Source organism: Myotis myotis, unplaced genomic scaffold (genome assembly GCF_014108235.1).
Source record: "Myotis myotis isolate mMyoMyo1 unplaced genomic scaffold, mMyoMyo1.p scaffold_m19_p_4, whole genome shotgun sequence".
Taxonomy (NCBI): Eukaryota; Metazoa; Chordata; class Mammalia; order Chiroptera; family Vespertilionidae; genus Myotis; species Myotis myotis.
The window spans coordinates 12,074,059-12,091,184 of record NW_023416346.1 but is presented as its reverse complement, the minus strand read 5'-3'; the positions used below and the strand labels follow the sequence as shown (position 1 = coordinate 12,091,184).

Sequence of the window (17,126 nt, the reverse complement as noted above, 5' to 3'; positions counted from 1 at the left end):
TCACTCACTATCCCCCTTGTCCTCTCGGTCCTGACCCCAGAGGGCTTTTGCCTTCCCAGAGACTTAGGGCTGTTTCCAGAAACTAGGTCCAGTGTGCAGCTCAGCGGTTGAGTGTTGAGCCAGGAACCCAGAGGTCACTGATTTGATTCCCAGGAGGTCATGGTTCCATTCTCGATCAGGGCACATGCCTCGGTTGTGGGCTTGATCCCGTGTGGGGAGCGTGCAGGAGGCAGCCGATTAATGATGTTTCTCTCTCATGAATGTTTCTATCCCTCTCTTTTCCTCTCTCTCTAAAAAATCAATAAAAAATATATTAAAAAAACAAAACAGAAACCAGGTCCACCCAAATATGGGCCTCCATTGGAACCCCTTCCCAGAAGCCACAGCCACTCCCCAAAAGGCAGCCAGCCACACCCTGAGTATGGGAAATTATCATGCACACACACACCAAGCTCTAAGGGAACAGGCACTTGGTCCTACTTGCTCACTGCTGGACTGCAGTACCCGACAGGCCTGGCACACAAGAAACACTCAATACACACATGCTGAATTTTAACCCTTTAACATTCAAGTCCAGGACTTTCCAATGCACCTTCTAATGGATATATCCACATTTGCATGTGAAGCTGGACACTGAGCAGTTGTCCCCTCCAGCCCTGCTACCTGGTGAGGATGACTGTGGCGGGGCAGGTAGCTCCTGAGAGCCCACAGTCTTATGCGAAAGCCAAGAAGCACAGGCAGGGTGTGATACCTGCCAACGCAATGACAGCGCCCCCTTTGGGCAGGGAGGCAGTTCAGCAGAGGTCATGGGAGGGTCTCAGGTGATAGTGTTAAACTGTATAGAATAGTAAGAAGCTGGGAAAATTCCAGAACAAGTGGAATAGAGAAACTAAGACAGTTAATCAACAGTTTGCAGCCACCTAGTAAATCCTATCTTCTCTAAACCAAAGATACTTAAGAGTAAATGGTTTGGCCTGGCTGGTGTGGCTCAGCGGTTGAGCATCAACCTATAAACCAGGAGGTAATGGTTCGATTTCAGTCAGGCCATGTGCCTCGGCTGCGGGCTTGATCCCCAGTGGGGTACGTGTGGGAGGCAGACGATCGATGATTCTCTCTCATCATTGGTGTTTCTACCTCTCTTCCTCTTGCTAAAATCAACTTTAAAAAATGCTTTAAAAAAAGAGTAAATGGCCCTAGCCAGTTATGCTCAGTGGATAGAGCATCAACCTGAAGACTGAAGGGTCCCGGGTTCGATTCCAGTCAAGGGCATATACCTTGGTTGCAGACCCCCTGGTCGGGTATGTGCAGAAGGCAACGAATGGATGTGTCTCTCTCACATTGATGTTTCTCTCTCTCTGTCTCTCCTCCTCCCTTTCACTTTCTCTAAAAATCAATGGCAAAATATCCTCAGGTAAGGATTAACAACAACAAAAAAAGAGTAAATAGTTTGTACTTCTCCTCCCCAACCAGAGGGTATATAGCTTAAATCACCCTACTCAGGGAGAAGATAGAAATCCAATTAGTGCCATTTGCCAACCACACCCAAGGACAGACAAGAGAATAAATCTGTTTGGTACATCAGCATTAAGCTGATGAATAGTCTATTGATCTGCCCTTAAGACCTCCCCTAAACACCCAACCTTTAAAACCCCTGAAAATTAAGGTCCCAGAGCTCTCCCCTCAAGAAGCAAGCCCATGCTATTCCCTCCCCCCTCAGGCATGTATCCACTAAAGTCTAAGGGATCCCAGGATATTTTTGCTATGGTCAATACATTCTTGCTTGCTTTTCTACACTTAGTCTCTTGATTGAAATCTTTCCCTCAAGAAGATAAGAAAGAACAGCCCAGATGGTGTGGCTCAGTGGTTGAGTGTCAACCTATGAACCAGGAAGTCACAGTTCGATTCCTGGTCAGGGCACATGCCTGGTTGTGGGCTTGATCCCCAGTAGGGGTGTGCAGAAGGCAGCCAGTCAATGATTCTCTCTCATCATTGCTGTTTCGATCTCTCTCTCTCCCTTCCCTTTCCTCTCTGAAATCAATACAAATATATATGAAAAAAAAGGAGACAAGAACCGAGGTCTTATCTTCCTGATAACAGTAAGCACAGAAGGAGCCTGAGCTGGGGGGAGGGGGGAAGCGAGGTTGTATTTGCAGAAGCACCTTGGCACATGTAGACCTAAGAGGTGCCCCTACCATGTGCTACTGTGCAGAAGGCCTGCAGCCCACCTGCCTCTGGGCCTAGGGCACAGTGGGCAGATTTGCACGCAGGAGCAGTGTGCCTGGAAAGTGTGGCCTCGGGGCACCCAAGGGGCGGCAGTGTATGGAACTGCAGTCCTGAAAGCGGTGGCTCTCCTCTGTGTTCAGGGACAACCAGACCGAATCAGGAGACACACCACCATGCTGTCCTGTGAGCTGTCAGATAATGAAAGCCCAGACCTTGAGTCACTTTCACAGAGAGATTTATCGAGAATGCTAACAGCAAAGGATACAGTACTTCCCAACAAAAGGTGCAAACGCGTCACTTAGAAAGGCATGCTGAGTAGTCTTTGCTTTCACACGTATTAAAAAACTTACAAAAATAAAATAAAACTGCGTGCTGCCCATCTTTTCAAATAGTAAAAGAACCTTATGAAAAAAATCACTTGATTTTACAACAAAAGACACAAACGGACATTTTTATGTAAATTTATAAGGCAAACTCTTTATATAATAAATAGGTTACAGGGATTCAGTGGGGGGGGGTGTTTTGAAACGTATACAGGTACATTCAGACAGGTTTACTGAAATGGTACAAATTTCCTTAATAAATTGCCTTTTGTTTTTAAATATATCAGTGCTTTCAGTCATTTGGCTATACACAAAGAACCTTTTTTTGAACACTACAAAAAAGCAATCAATATTTTTTTTTGTTTTAAAACGACCTACTTATTTCCTAAAGTAATTGTCCCAAAACACAAAAACTGAAGGTGAATGCAATAGAGGGCTTGTAGAGACATCTCCAGCCAAGTCTGTCCTGGGCAGCTCCCCGCGCCCCTTGCCTACCTCTCCTGCCCTCAGCAGGGCTTCCCTCTGCACAGGGTGGCTGGCTTGTGTCACTGCAACTCGGGAGGGGGCAGCCACCCTGCCTGGTTCTTCCTGCTACTAAACCCCGTGTGTAGTGGTCACTACAATCGGCACTGTCATTGCCTTGCAGATGAAGGGCTGCCAGGCACTAAGGGAGCACACATCTGTCCCTGTTCTGTGAACCCAAAACAATGTCTGGTGGGGGTAACGGCTTCTCTGAGGAGGATCTGGTTTTGCCATGGAAAGGGAAGGGGGTTTCTCACATCCAAATTTTTTTTCTGGGAATCTGATGACAGCAAAGAGAGTGCACCCTCCCATCCCACCATCGTATCGCCCGGGGTGGCTGGGGATTGAGCGGTCACAGTAGTGTGGTGCACTCCAGGTAAGGGGTGGGATGTGATGGAGGTGTCCTAAACGATAATGCCCTCTGCCTGGCCTGTCTAGAAAGAGCTGCGTCAGGTGAAGAGTGGCCAGTCTGCCCTGTCAACATATACCTGACCTGTGGTTACAGTGGAGATCTCCAGGGAGATGCCCACCTTTTGTTTGAGCCACCTGGTTCAGGCCCGCTTCAGGTTGGCCCTGCTCACACCCCACCTGGCTCCCCTCACAGGAACATAAACCTTGACTGTCCTTAAAAATATCAATGATGCTAATAATCTCGGGGAGGGGAGGGGAAGGCAAAAATGTCCACTGGGTGGAACAAGATCTGGTTTTGCTCGGAATTGGAAAATGGCAACAAATCAGCTATTCGGTCTGTTGGCTTAGGCTGAATTTCTTGGGTGGCTTCTGGCTGATCTGAGCAGGGGTCATCTCTTTGGGTCTCCCCTCCTGGGGAAATAGGACAGCCCCTCTCATCTCAGTCACCATCCCCTCCCTCTGAATTCTTTTGTTTGTAAAGAAAAGGTGTCTAGAAGCATTTGTCTCTGGAACAATTACTTTAAACATGGTTACAATACAAACTTCAGTTCAAACACAGAAGAGATTTACTTAGCAAAGTTCCTTTCACCCACCAATTACACAAATATAAGCCTCAACACCACAGTTAAGAGGACCAGTAGAGAGAACCTCATGTTTGGAACACAAAAGGGGAAATAAAAACCAAACCAAACCCAAACAGAAAACCCCCAGAAAAACGAGGGGAGGGTGAGGAGAGCTAACACAGCACACATTACAGTGTCCGGGTACACAGGAGCCCAGCGCGATAAAAGGGCTCGGCACACATTGAGTAACAGTCCTGGTGATATTTGGTCATATATTCATCAACTACTGACTCTGGAGCGGCTGTTATTGATTGAAGCAGTGACAAATCAAACGGAAAAGGAGGCCTTGGTAGCAAAGGAAGGAGCAGGCTTCAAGTTCTGCAAGCCTTGTGCACTCCACTGTCCAGCTCCCCAGAAACACTGAACTGGGCGGGCCCCGCTCCAGCCCGGCGGGGCGAGGTCACTGGGTGAGGCTAACTCGGGTGCTGATTTCACATTTCAGTCAGAAAGCATGCACGTGGACACATGCGGACACCCACCTGTTAGTGGCCAAGCATCGGTGGCAACGGCCTCCTCACCTCCTCGGCCCCATTCCAGGCTGCGTGGGCAAGGACGTCATGACCCACCGCTAATACTGAATGTGGGCTGGAGTGGGCCCAAGACCAGGTCCTCCAAGGGGCCCGAGGGTAGCCCAGCCACACAAAGAGCCTATGAGTGTTTCTCTCTTGGATTCAGGCCTCAGAAGAAGTATTGACGCAGGAAGGGAAGCTTTTGGCCCTGGTGATTATAATGCTCTCTGCTTTGGAAGAACAAGTTTCTGGATTTTTTTGGTGTTTTTAATTACGTAAAAAAAAAAAAAAACCGATCAAAAAGAATTGTTACAGCTAAATTCTAGCAGATATTGCTCATTAAGAATTACAAAAGCAAATGCAATTACTCGCAGGATGTGGGAGAAGAGAAAGGGACATTTCTGGAGTCTTCGCTACCTCCTAGAGGGAGACTGGACTCTCTATGTGGTTCTGGGTCCCTGGCATTCTACCTGGTGCAGCTCACACGTTCAAGGACACGACAGGCCTTCTGTCTTCCCTCCAGACCCTGGACTCGGCAAAGTGGGAGCCCTACTGGTGGGGAGGCCTGCTGAGCTGACTCTCCACACATGATCACTCTGACCGGTCACTGGAAGGGGTGGGGGGATCAGGCCACCCCCATGGACTCCAGCTGCCCTACCCAGAGGTGGAAGAGGACCAGGTGGTGCCAACTACATTCCGGACTTCGCCAGGGCAAGGGAGCACTCTCGCACCCACCCACTGAGGTGAACTGTCCTGCACCAGTATCCCCGGACCTCTCTCACAAGCACTGGAGAAACAGTGCAAAACCTGGGCGCTGCCTGGAGCCTCCTTAGCTTGGCACAGGGAAGCCCTTGAAAGAAGCGAGGAAAGACCATGGATCTGCTTGGACAGAAGAAGTGACCAGCAGACGGATTTGTCAGGTTTTTTTTTTTTGTTTGTTTTTGTTTTTATTTTCCCTTGTCCTATGCTACGGTTATCAGAAATATTGTAATTAAGCAACAGGTATTATTTTAACAGTGTGTGTGTGTGTGTGTGTGTGTGTGTGTGTGTAGCCACAAGCAAAATGAGTTTATAATTGTGCAATATACAGATATATATATAAAAATTCAACTGCTTTGTGTGTCTAATCGGTGCATTAAATAAAAGGGACAGAAAAACTAAAAGCAAAACTAAAAAGCAAAACAAAAGCCCAGAACAGAGAGGACCAAGCAGGCCTATGCTTATAGTCTATAAGATACTGGATATAATCAGGGTCACCAGGAAAAACAGCTTTGTCACTTGACACACAAACACTGCAGGGAGGGACTACCAGTGATAGGAGCCAAACCTCTTGGCCTTTTCATCTTATTTTCTCTCACTGCTGAGCAGGACCTGAGAAAAGGTAAGATAGAAGGGGGAGCTAGAGGAGCAAAGACAATTTGCAAGTTTTTAAAATGCTCTGAAACTCAAAGGCCAGATTTCCCCTGTGAGGGTCTCAGCTCTGCCAGGGGTGCGGACACCCATCCTCACACACAGCCTCCCCTTCTACCCCAGGGGCTGTCAAGGGTGAGGGGCGAGTGGGGCACACACCACGGTGAGTGCTCAGGCCTCTGTCCTCACCTCCGAGTTCAGAAGGAATGCCATTTCATCGGGCCCTAGATCCCAAGGAGAGCAGAGCAGGGAATGTCCTCAGGGGACAGGCTGTGCCACAGGCAGAGGCCAAGGGGGAGACATCACCCTTTCCTTTCTAGTTACCTGGGCCCTAGTTAGAACTCATTTTTTTTCTTGACAAATCAGAGCTTTGGGTAGGCTCTGTGGAGATAAGAACGAAGCAAGAAACAGGTGGTGCTGGGAATGAGACTGGTGTAGGCCTTCACGAGTCCCTGTGACCACTCCGCTTCCCACACCAAGAGCTGGGCTCCTGCAGCTTTGGGCCCAGGCGGGCCACTAACCTCCAGGCCACCCCAGAGGACAGAGCTGAAGCCAAGTCCTCAGGGATGCTACCCAAGGAGATGTGGGTTCTCCAATGACAGAATGGCCCTGAGTCTCAGATCCAGTGGCTTGGGGCTGGAATCCCCTTTGCCTGCAGTGCTCACACATCAGGCCAAGCTCCAAGTATTTTTAGATCAGAATTTTCACAAAAGCTTGCTTTTCTTTGTTCAGAAACATTAAAATGTATTCTTTTTGCCAAATATTTTCTAGGTTTTCCTTCTGAATTGTTGAGAGTGGGTTTCAGTGTTCACTTTCCCCCCCTAAAATATGTAACTTCAGACCCTGGGAGAGGCAGTATCCTAGCTATTTATAACAATTAGGCCTTTTCTAAAGATTGATCTAAAAGAGAAAGACACAAAAATGGAGACTCAACAAAGCCCTCCAGAGTGGACGGGCTCACTGACCAAGAGCAAAGATGGACCCTTGCAGAAAGCAGAGCAAGAGCAGGAATCCAACACAGCAGGGGTATGGCCACAGGCCTGGTAATGCTGTGCTTGTCCACACACCAGCAGCTGGCACTTGGGGGACTGACACCCATTCGGCTTTTCACACAGCTTGCTTCCTGGGGTCTGGGCCACTGGTCCTAGACTTTCTGCGTGAAACTCGCATCAGAAAGCAATTCGGGGCAATGACACCAGCTAGGAATGGATGTACAAAGGTCTCCAAGAACCAGTACCTGTGACCTCCCCTGATCACGTCAGTCCAGAGAGCCGGTGGGAATGCTCCCCAAGATCCAGGCAGCCCCCTGGTGGGTTTAGTTCATAACCTTTGCTCCCTCCTGGGTTCAATCTGCTTATTAAGAGTTACTTAAAATCCAGAGGGCTGTCAGCTAAGAAACTCCTTTCCCACCAAACATGGAAGCTTGTTTCTGGCTAGTACCCTTTCATGATGGCTGTCATGACAATGACAAGCTGGGCAGAGGAGCAGCCAACAACTTGGCCACTGTTTTTGGCTCTAGCCTGAAATGATGCCACTGAAGACTGTTGCCCACACTTGCATGGGGTCTCAGTAGAAGCCAGGTGCTGGCTGTGGCCAGTGTCCCCAGGCCACCACCATGACTTTCACCTTCCAGGGAGCTGAGGGGCTGGGGTCCTTGGCTACTTTGGCACTGATGGACTGGGGACATGACATTTTTAGGTGTCTTCTATGCCAACAGAAGGGCACTGCACTAGAGCCTGGTTGTGGCCCAGTTCCCCAGTTCACTTAAGTGTCAAAGCCAGCAATTCCACTGGTAAGGACAAGCTCACCAATGGGCAGACAAGTAGGGCAGGGCTGGGCCGGGCATTGTGGGAGGAGCTCAAGGACACACAGAATTCTGTCAAGAAAGGAGGTAGTAACTAACAACTAGAATGATGGTTGGGGAGACGGAACATGATTCTCTGTGACCTAGACCCATGGGGATCTGAAAGTTGTCGGTCAATTCCTGTATTCTTCACAGTCCCTAAAAGATGCACCTCCCCCCCCCATCTTCGTGGTGTTCAAGTACACACAAAATCAAGGTCACACCCCGAACTGGGCTGGACACCGCTGGTGAGAATTCCAGGGCTTAGGTTTTCCCTCCAAACTTCCACCCACCTGACTCTAGGAACAGGGGCGGCACGGCACGGGCCTCTGCCTGTCGGGGTGGCAAACCACCAAGGTGGCCTGTTTAAAGGTCACTCACTCATGATGCCCTTATTTGGGGAAGAAGAGGGAATATGGAAGGGGGGAGAGAAAACCATAAGGAGCCTCAGGCACTGCCTGAAGCTCTGGAACTCTAGGGGAAGGAGCTGGGGAGTGAGGGGGCTGCAGGTCCGGCCGGACAGAAAGAAAACGACCCTTGAAATGCTGTGTTCTTGACCATCAATGCCCAGTCAGCCCCCGAATAACTGTCATGGGTGAAAGGGGGGCCTGGTGAGCCCCACACTCCTCTTCCCAGGACCAGATAAATGAGCTGATGGGGAGGCCAGCCAGCTCCTGACAGTGGTCCCAGGAGTCACATTTCACTGGACTAGGTATATAACACATAAAAACCTGACCGACCAGAATGGACAGCGTCTCCATGACAAACTGGCTGAATGCCGCGCTCGCACGGATAGGTGTCTTTTGGGGATGCCAGGAGTGCAAGGCCACTGTGGGGTCAGGAGCCTTTTGTCCTTGGAGGAAGAGGGGTCCCGAAGGACTCACTCCCTCCTCCGACCCCTCTTCCCTCCTGGGGAGGAGTCAGAAGTGAAGCCCGGGTAGTCGACAGCAGAGTGGGGTTGCTTGTGGGACTTGCTTTTGCAGCATAAGGAAATGGATACAAAAATGCTAGAAAGGCCAACTATGACTCTACGAACAGAATGGGCAAACTCCCTTGCTTCTAACCATTCCGGAAGAGACAGACATGGTTTTTTCTTAAGCTACTGATCGGAACTGTCAACTATAGTTCCTGATCACTAAGGACTGGCAAGGAAGTGCTAGACAGTTTCTAGGATGTTTCACTCCTTCATGGTTACACCAAAGTAAGGAAGCCAGGGGACAATAACTGAAATACACGAGACAACACGCACTTGACAGTTCATGGCAGCAGCTCACATGGGACGTGCTTGTGGGTATTTCTGGAAGCATAAGACTGCTGTCTCATTTGCTACTTTGATAAGGTACTTCTCAGTTGGACAGATTTAGATATAAGAGACATCTCTGTAAACACAGAAAAGGATATACCAATATGATGAAGATATGCAGCTAGATAAGGACTTCCTGAACAGAGAGATTGAAAGGATGGGATCCCACAGCAAACCCAAGCCTCTAAGCCCCTACACCAGAACCCTGGCGTAGATGTGAAAATGTGTGCTACACTGGCCCCACCCAGTCTCCAGTAAGAGAAAGCCAAATGTTTTCCATTTGAAAAGAACTTGTGGTTAACAGAGGAGCCTGGGTGGGCGGGGGGGAGGGGGGGGCCGCCCTAGGCACTGGTCCCAGCTCAGGTCTGGGGGCATCTGCATTTGTTCTGCCTGCTGCCCTGCCACATTGCACTGCGCTAGCCAGGCCTGGCAGAGGCCAAGGTCATGGCTGGGCCGCGTGATGACTGTGGCAGACCACGGGGGGCCTCTGTTCTGCCCTCAGCTCCCAAATTCAAATCTGGTCTGATTCCTCCCACCTACTTCTCTCAAGTGGAAGGTTGAGGAGGCTCAGTGTCTTGATTCTGACTTAGGAGAGCAAGACCTTGCTGTTCTCTTGCCCTTCAGAGAGACTGAGGTGCTAGGGTCAGGTAGGCTCAGCAGAGCCCGGGGCTTCCTCAGGGCTCAGGATGGAGTGAGGCTGGGCTGGGGTTGGTGGCGGGAAGGCCAAGGGTGGGGTGAGTTCTGGGGGCATGAACTAAGCAGAATCAATTCGGGGTACAGCTGTGCACTGGGGCTGCTTGGAACAGAAGGGATGAATGAGGAGGAAGGAGGGGAAGAAATGAAAGGATGAAATGACAGAAGGCAGAAATGGGAGAGAAGAGAAAGCAGTCAGGAAGTCCTTATAAAATTGCAGCAAACACTTAGAGTTTCGGAGCTTCGTGGGAACCCTATGTGCTGAGCCCACTTTAAAACAAGCGCAGGTATCTACAGATCCAGGCAGTTCTAAACACCATCGCGTCTGGTGACTTGAGGGACAAAGTGCCACCAATTCAAGCCAGTTTGCTCTCAGAGCGTGTTTGTTTTGAAGTGGGAACATGAAGACTCAATAGTGCAAATAGTTCTAAGCTGTCCCTAAGGAGTAGAATTGGAAAGTTTTGGAAGAACATTCTCCCCTCCTTCCCCTTGGCCCCCACCCCACTGAGCCTCTAACTGCCAGTCACAGATTGCTCTGAGCGACTAAGGAGTCCCTCCTGCCCCGCTGTGCTCTGCTGGCCCGGAGCTGGGCCAGCCTGCCTACACCTTGTCCTGCTGCCTCCATGGCCTCTCTCTAGTGCCATCCACTGGAGGCCGGCCCTGGGCCAGCCTCTCCTCTGGCTCAGGCAAGTCTACACCTAGCAGCTCGAAGGATGACTCCCTCTGAGCCATGCCAGGCTGGAGTGAACAGGTGCTACTTTCCTGTCCTGTGAAATGTCCTTGTCAGTTTTGGATTGGGGCTGGAGTGGGGCCAGATTTGTGCCACCATGAGTGGGATCACACGGGCTGTAGCCACTGGCCATCTCCAACTTCTTCTCTAAAGAATACAACTGTCTCTCCTGCCTCACACCTCCTTGGCCCAACTTGGGTGAGAGTGGGGGAGGTGGGGAAGCTGGGGCAGGGTGGGGGGAGAGGAGAGCTGAGACTGGGGCACCAATGGCACCGAAAATGGAGTGTCCTCTTAAGTGCTCTCTGTCCTTAGCGACCACACGAGGGGAGGTCTGGGTGGGAGGGGAGGTGCAGGCATACCCTAAGAAGCCTGGTCAACAGCTTGTCTGGTCAGTAGTATCTGCAGCAAGCCTTGTTGAAGGAGCCTAGATTAGAAAAGTGCAAAGCTACTTCTGGCCCTGGTTAGGTCTTCAACCTGACTGTGCTTGTCGGTAAGAAAAACATCCCCAATGCTCCAACTACTCCCACCCTGAAGCCACGAAACTCTAAGTTTACTGAAAGAAAAAAAAATATTTTTTATTTCAGTTAATCGGGAAGCTTTGTCAGAGCCCTACCCATAAGGAGAAGAGACAACAGCTGCCTTTATTCTTGTTGGTTTGCTTTGCAATCCACTCTGTGTAAAGTCAGCTAACTCTCTCGGTCACGGGCGTCCGGCTGTCCACAGGCTCCTCTCTGTTTGGCCTTGGCATGGAGGATGAAACAATGTCTTTGCGCTCTCCCTCCCCTCGGTGTTTGTACTTTTCTGCGGCCGTGGTGGTGGTGGTTGCGACCGTGGGCTGAGTCTTAGCTGGCTCCTTGGGGCAGCCGTCGCTCTCCAGCGAGCCTCCTCTCGGCATCTTCTCCTCTTTGCAGACGCTGCTGCTCAAGTCCTGGGGCTCAGGGGGGCTGGCGGGGTCCTCGGAGCTCTGGGGCTCGGGCGGGGGCGGGGGAGGGGGTGGGAGCAGCGGTGTGGGTGCCTTCTGGGGCTCTGAGTGGTGGTGGTGATGGTGGTGCTCCTTCTTGGGGGGTGAGGAGGCGCTGCTGCTGCGCCCTTTAGGGCTGCTCTCCTTGCTTTTCCGCCCTGGGCTCTTGCAGGTCTTCAGTCCCTTCCCACTCTTCTCACCGAGGGTGGACACCAGCAGGGGCTTCACCACCTCCTTCACCTCAATGCTGACTGTCTCTCGGGTCTTACGCTTCTTGATGGGGAGCACGGTCTCTTGCACAGACCGGATGGATGACTCCTTCACGGCTTTCTTCTTGGCCTCAGCGGCAGCAGCTGCCACCCCACTGCCTGGCTTTCGGCCCCGCTTTTTGGGAATGGCCTGGGGGTCAGCTTCGGCTTTTCGCTTCCTGCCAGGGCGTTTGATCACCATGACCTGGGCTGATGTGGTAGCCCCAGCCCCTTCGGCCTTGCTTCCTGGCGAAGTTTGAAAAGGCATCTTGACGAGCAGCTTCCCGGGACTTTTCTCCAGGACCCTTTTCACCTGCACGCCCTCTGATGCTGTTGCCTTGGGTCTCGCGGTGCCACTCCCTTTGGGGCGTCCCCGACCTCTGCCAGTTCCTGGAGCTTTGGGAGATTTGGGCTTCTTAGGTGGTTTCTGCTCTCGCCGGGAGGGGCTCCCTCTCCCAGTTACCGTGAAGTCAAAATCATTAGGGTCCAGGGAGGTGTCGCCTACCTTTTCGAAGTACGCAATCAACTCCACTTTAGATCGAAAGGCTTTTCCCTGGGGACTGTGGGAACAAGTGGAGAGACATAAAAAGTGATTAGAAGCTTCCACAGCAATGCTGGAGATAGGGCAGAGCAGAAGGTAGTGACAAACTTTAACAGAAGAGGTTCTGCAGCTGATGTACCTGATGATACTATTGAGCCAGAGTCACATTTAAGAAAAGCCAAGATGAGCTAAAACTTGAGGGGCACAGCAACGGTTATACATGAAGCAATCAGGTTGCCGGGCAGTGGTGGGCATCTATACGGCCTGCTCCTATACCAGAATAGCTTGGTGCTAGCTGCTCCACAGCTGCCACCAGCATGCCACTGAGGCCCCTTCTGAACCCCGAAGTGGTCTGACCTGGGGACCCTGCCTAGCCATTAGGCCAGGGCCCATTCTTGCTGGCTGGTGCCCGGGCATGACCTGCCAGTACAGCACCCTGTCTGAATCTGGGCATGCTGTTTAGCACTTCTGGGAATTGGTTTCCTCATATGTCAATAGGATAATGCTTTGCTCAGTCTTCTCAGACTTTCTGGGGCCAAACAAGGTTGCAAATGTCCGTAAATGTCCTTTGAAAACTGCTAACCATTTTGGGATTGTCTAAGGGGCTGAACTGAAATGTACTTATTCACTCCTCTGAAGCTCAGGCTTGGAAGTTACTGTTTTAATAGAAAATACCCAGGAAAAAAAACCACCCAGGACCTGGCCAGTGTGGCTCAGTTGGCTGGAGCATCATCCTATACATTGAAAGGTAGTGGGTTTGATTCCTGGACAGGGCACATTCCCAGGTTGCGGGTTTGATCCTATGGTCAGGACGTGTGTGGGAAGCAACTGATCAATGTTCCTCTCTCACATCAATGTCTTTCTCTCTTTTCCCCCATCTCTTGCCTCCCTCCCTTCCTCTCTCTAAGATCAAAACAAACAAACAAACAAAAACATCCGGTGACCCTCCCCTAAGGCTGGACAAATGCAAAAGGGACAGTTGAAAAGGTACATGGGGCCTATCTGTGTCTTTCCTCAGAGGCCCTGTCCGAGAGCCCACCTTTCCCAGCACAATTCAGAGTGTACTGAGCTCTACGACTCCTCTATTTTATTTTTTCTGGTTCATGAAGCAATGTTACAGAACAACTCTCCCAGAAAGAAGATGAGGGTAATGGGTTCTGAGAAGAGCCTCTCAGCTGGATGCTCTCCAGCTGAGAAATGGCAGGAACCCCAGGGAACTCTGCTGGCCTCCTGAGCCCAGGGCTACTACATATGGCAGATCCTGTGGCCTCAGCACTTCCCAGGTGACCTCTCCTGGCATTCTCATCCCGACCCCGGGTAGGTCCTACTGCTATTCCATCTTCACACAAGGCCTCAAGGGCTGGCAGGGTAAATCACACTGTTACCCTGTGCACGTTTCACTCAGGGCAGTGACTTCCATACAGTCGTTCCAAGCATACCTAGTGGTGCCTGCAAGCAGTGCTCATTACTGAAGCCACCTTACTTAACCCAGATGGGGTTATGCACACACATTTTCTTGATCAACTAGCAGCAACTAGCTCCTACTTTAAGGGACCCCCATTAGTTTTTAGCACCTGTCCCCAGCTTCCCACCTACCCAGGGCTCCCAGCTCTGCAGAGGCAGGAGTTGCCCTTACTTACTTGATCAAATACACATCATACTTCCCAGCGGAGCGGCCAGATTTCCTTTGCTTAAGCTTCCGGGTCCAACCTTCAGGCAGAGTGGGGTCATCATACATGGGTCCCCGGTCGCGAATGATAGAGCGCCGCTGTTTGGGGGAGGCAGAAGCTTCCGGGACGGCTGGGGCTGAGCCTGACCCTTCCGAGGTCTCCGCTTTGCCTGCCTCTGCTGGTTCAGCAGAGTGGTGGGCTGGCGGCTGCAGGGGTTCATGCTTGCTTTCTTCTTTCTTATCCTTCTTCACCTTTTTAAACTTCAGGGGTTTGTCCTTGAGGCCCTGGAGGTCCTGGTCTTCTGACTTTTCTTCCCTGAAGTGTTAAACAAGTATGTAAGTATCACAGAGGACACACCAGTTTGCAGAAAAAGTGAGCATCGGAAGGCTCAAGCCAGGGCTGCCCTGCTGGTGGCTCACTCAGGTCTTGATATTCTTCCCTTCACAGATTTCTTTAGGGGCTTTGGGCTGCTAGTGGTGGTGGCCAACTGCACTCTACCTGCACTGTGGCCGCCCTGAGTCCCATTCCTGGTGTGCAGGAGAGTAAGTGGCCTGCACAGGTGGCATTTTTCTGAGCGAAACACTATGTGGCTTCTCGGCATGCTGCCTTGGCAGAGGCCACTTTATGAGCGGCACCTGAGGGCTGACTTGACCACTGGGATAGGGAGCTGTCAGCCCAAAAGGGGGTGGAGCTCCTTTTCACAAAGGCCGGGCTTGGGTGCTACTATAGCTTCTGTATTTTGGGTTTTCTCAAATGTGTACTCAACAAAGAACTGCTGTGGGGCACAGTACAACTTGCTGACAGGCACACAGCGCAGCACTGCACAAAGAGCATACAGGTTTGGAGCCAGCTAACCTGAGCTCAAATCCTGACTTTGCTATTTCCAAACACAGACCTGAGCAGGCCTGTTTCCTCATCTCAACGATGGGTACCAACACCCCAGAGGAAGAAAAGTCACAAAGGCATTATATAAATCTTGGCTAACCTGGGCAACCAGAAACCGCTGCACAGGGTCCTGGCATAAGAAAAGTGACCCCAGGTCAGGTAAGCCTTGATCACCAGACCCTCCCTTACAATGCAAGGCAATAGCACAGCCTTGCTGGTGAAGGGAAAGAGCAAGGAGAAAGGCACAGAGGAGCATTCCCCATTTTCCACACTGACAGAGCAGCGCCTTCCCTACACTTCAGTTCCATCGGGTAGGACCCCTTCCTTGTATACTTCAGAAATGCTTACTTGAGGCCCTGGACCCTAGGATCAGAGTCTGACCATGATGCTCTCATGGCCGGGCTAAGAGGACAAGAACACAACTGGGGCCAGGGAAGGCTTAGGAAGAATTGTGGGCTCAGAATTAGCCATCTGCTAGTCCCTCAGTTGGCAGCTCATTATGGAAAAGGGCAAGACTATTCCTGTCCTCTGCCCTGTCTTATATAGCTCATGTGGCACCGATCACTGTCCCGTGGCTCGTCTATCCCTAGTGATGTCCCTTCCTGTCCACACTGTGGAGACGTCAATGAAGGCACTGTGGCATGCACTCGAAACGACTCGAATGATGTGGGTAAGTCACTGAAAGCAGGTTAGCACCAGGACTCACTGGGTGCCATGAAGACATGGCCTCCCTGAACAGCTCAGGTCAGGTGTGGGGACGGATCATGGTGAGGGTGTGTCCCAGCCCTCCTCAGGCTTACTGAGTTCCCTGGATCTTCTTCAGAAGTTTAGGGCCCCAAGCATGGCTGTCAGTGTCACCCAGATTCAGCCCTTGGCTCACAGGAGACCTTTTCTTGCTGTAAAAGTGGGGTCCCTAATCTGTTCCAGCAGAGCTTATTTTTCAATGCTCCCAGTCTTAGGGAGAAGGAAAACTCTGCCATCAGCAAAGTGGTGAGTAGACTGGAACCACCACTTCCAAATAGTTCACAGTGCACTGCTGAAGTCTAGGGCTGCTCCTGGAGTTGGAGAGAAACACTGCACTGATGGAAAAGGTCTGGTTTCCTCAGAACTCTCATTTGTATTCCCTCAATACTTTCACCACCATGAGGTCAAGTACAAGCCATATCACCCAGGAATGCCTCTTAGATACAATCAGGGGTGTTGACACAATCCCTTCTAGAAATCTACCCTGAAGAGACACCTTCAGAAAGTCAAAACAACAGAGGATGATGTTATTTACAACAGCATTGTTTTTACTAGCCCGGGACTGTGGACAACTCAGACAGCCGTCACCAGGGACCTGCTGACTAGATGACAGCAGGCCCGCACCATGGAGAGTGCCCCAAACCACTGGGGAGTGATCCCTAGAATCTACTGTAAGGTAAAAAATGTACACCGCAGGCTGCCTTTTGTGGGAGATAGAAGGGGACTTTAGGAAGCACACAGCAGAAACTAATAGAACAGCCGAGGCCTCTCTGGGTATGCCAGAGCATAATTTCAACTTCTGAATCAGGTAAAAGTTTACATAACGCCAAATAAAATGAAAACAAAAGGTAACAAAATGTCACGACACTGTATATAAACAGAAACTAATAATTATATCAAATTGATGACATACCACAGAAAAAAATGATTTATTTCAAATACTTTTGTCCCCATTGCTCTTATGTCCTTGGTGGGACATAGTCTAAGGCCAACAATGGCACCCCAGGGGCAGTGAACAAGCCTAGTGCCCATGGAAGGGGACCAGGCTGGCCCCTAGGAGAATGAAAAGGACACAGGCACTGAGTGGAAGGGTTCCTTGTCTTGCGCAATGCTGTGACCAGGTGAGTGTTCAAAAGAATGAACTGATTAGAACACAATGAAGAAAATAATCCATGTGATGATATTAAGGGAGAAAAGAGAGAAAGACCTAAATGAAGTGTAATGGATAGTCATGCGGCCATGTGGGGAAAAGGCTCCAGACAGTGGAGACATGGAGGGACATGGCAGGCTCTGTTGGGTTTTATTCCAAGTGTGATGGAAAGCTTTGAGCAGGGGGCAGGGACAAGGGCTCTTGAAAGGATCACTCTAAACGGACTACTGGAGACCTATGAGGAAAGCAGGGAGGGGCCCTGAGAAGCCTTTTGCAGTTGTCTTGGTGTGGCCCAGGATGGGGACAGCAGAGGATTGGGGACAAGATCGAGAAGTGA

The 17,126-nt window shown here is 50.6% G+C and overlaps 1 protein-coding gene across 2 annotated transcripts in view; it reads right to left on the bottom strand.

Annotated features, from left to right (window-relative positions):
* Window positions 1-5,507: 5,507 nt before the first annotated feature.
* Window positions 5,508-17,126, bottom strand: part of MECP2 (methyl-CpG binding protein 2) — a 63,955-nt gene continuing 52,336 nt past the window's right edge. Inside the window, exons 1-3 of one of the 2 annotated variants that reach the window (XM_036304372.1) lie at window positions 13,981-14,065; window positions 12,305-12,359; window positions 5,508-12,195 (exon numbers count right to left, since the gene is read on the bottom strand). In XM_036304372.1, coding sequence (XP_036160265.1) covers window positions 11,273-12,067 — 795 coding nt within the window. In that variant the 5' untranslated portion in view covers window positions 12,068-12,195; window positions 12,305-12,359; window positions 13,981-14,065 and the 3' untranslated portion in view covers window positions 5,508-11,272. Of the gene's footprint in view, window positions 12,360-13,980; window positions 14,326-17,126 lie in introns of those variants that run through there. The other variant, XM_036304371.1, reaches the window with a different exon arrangement.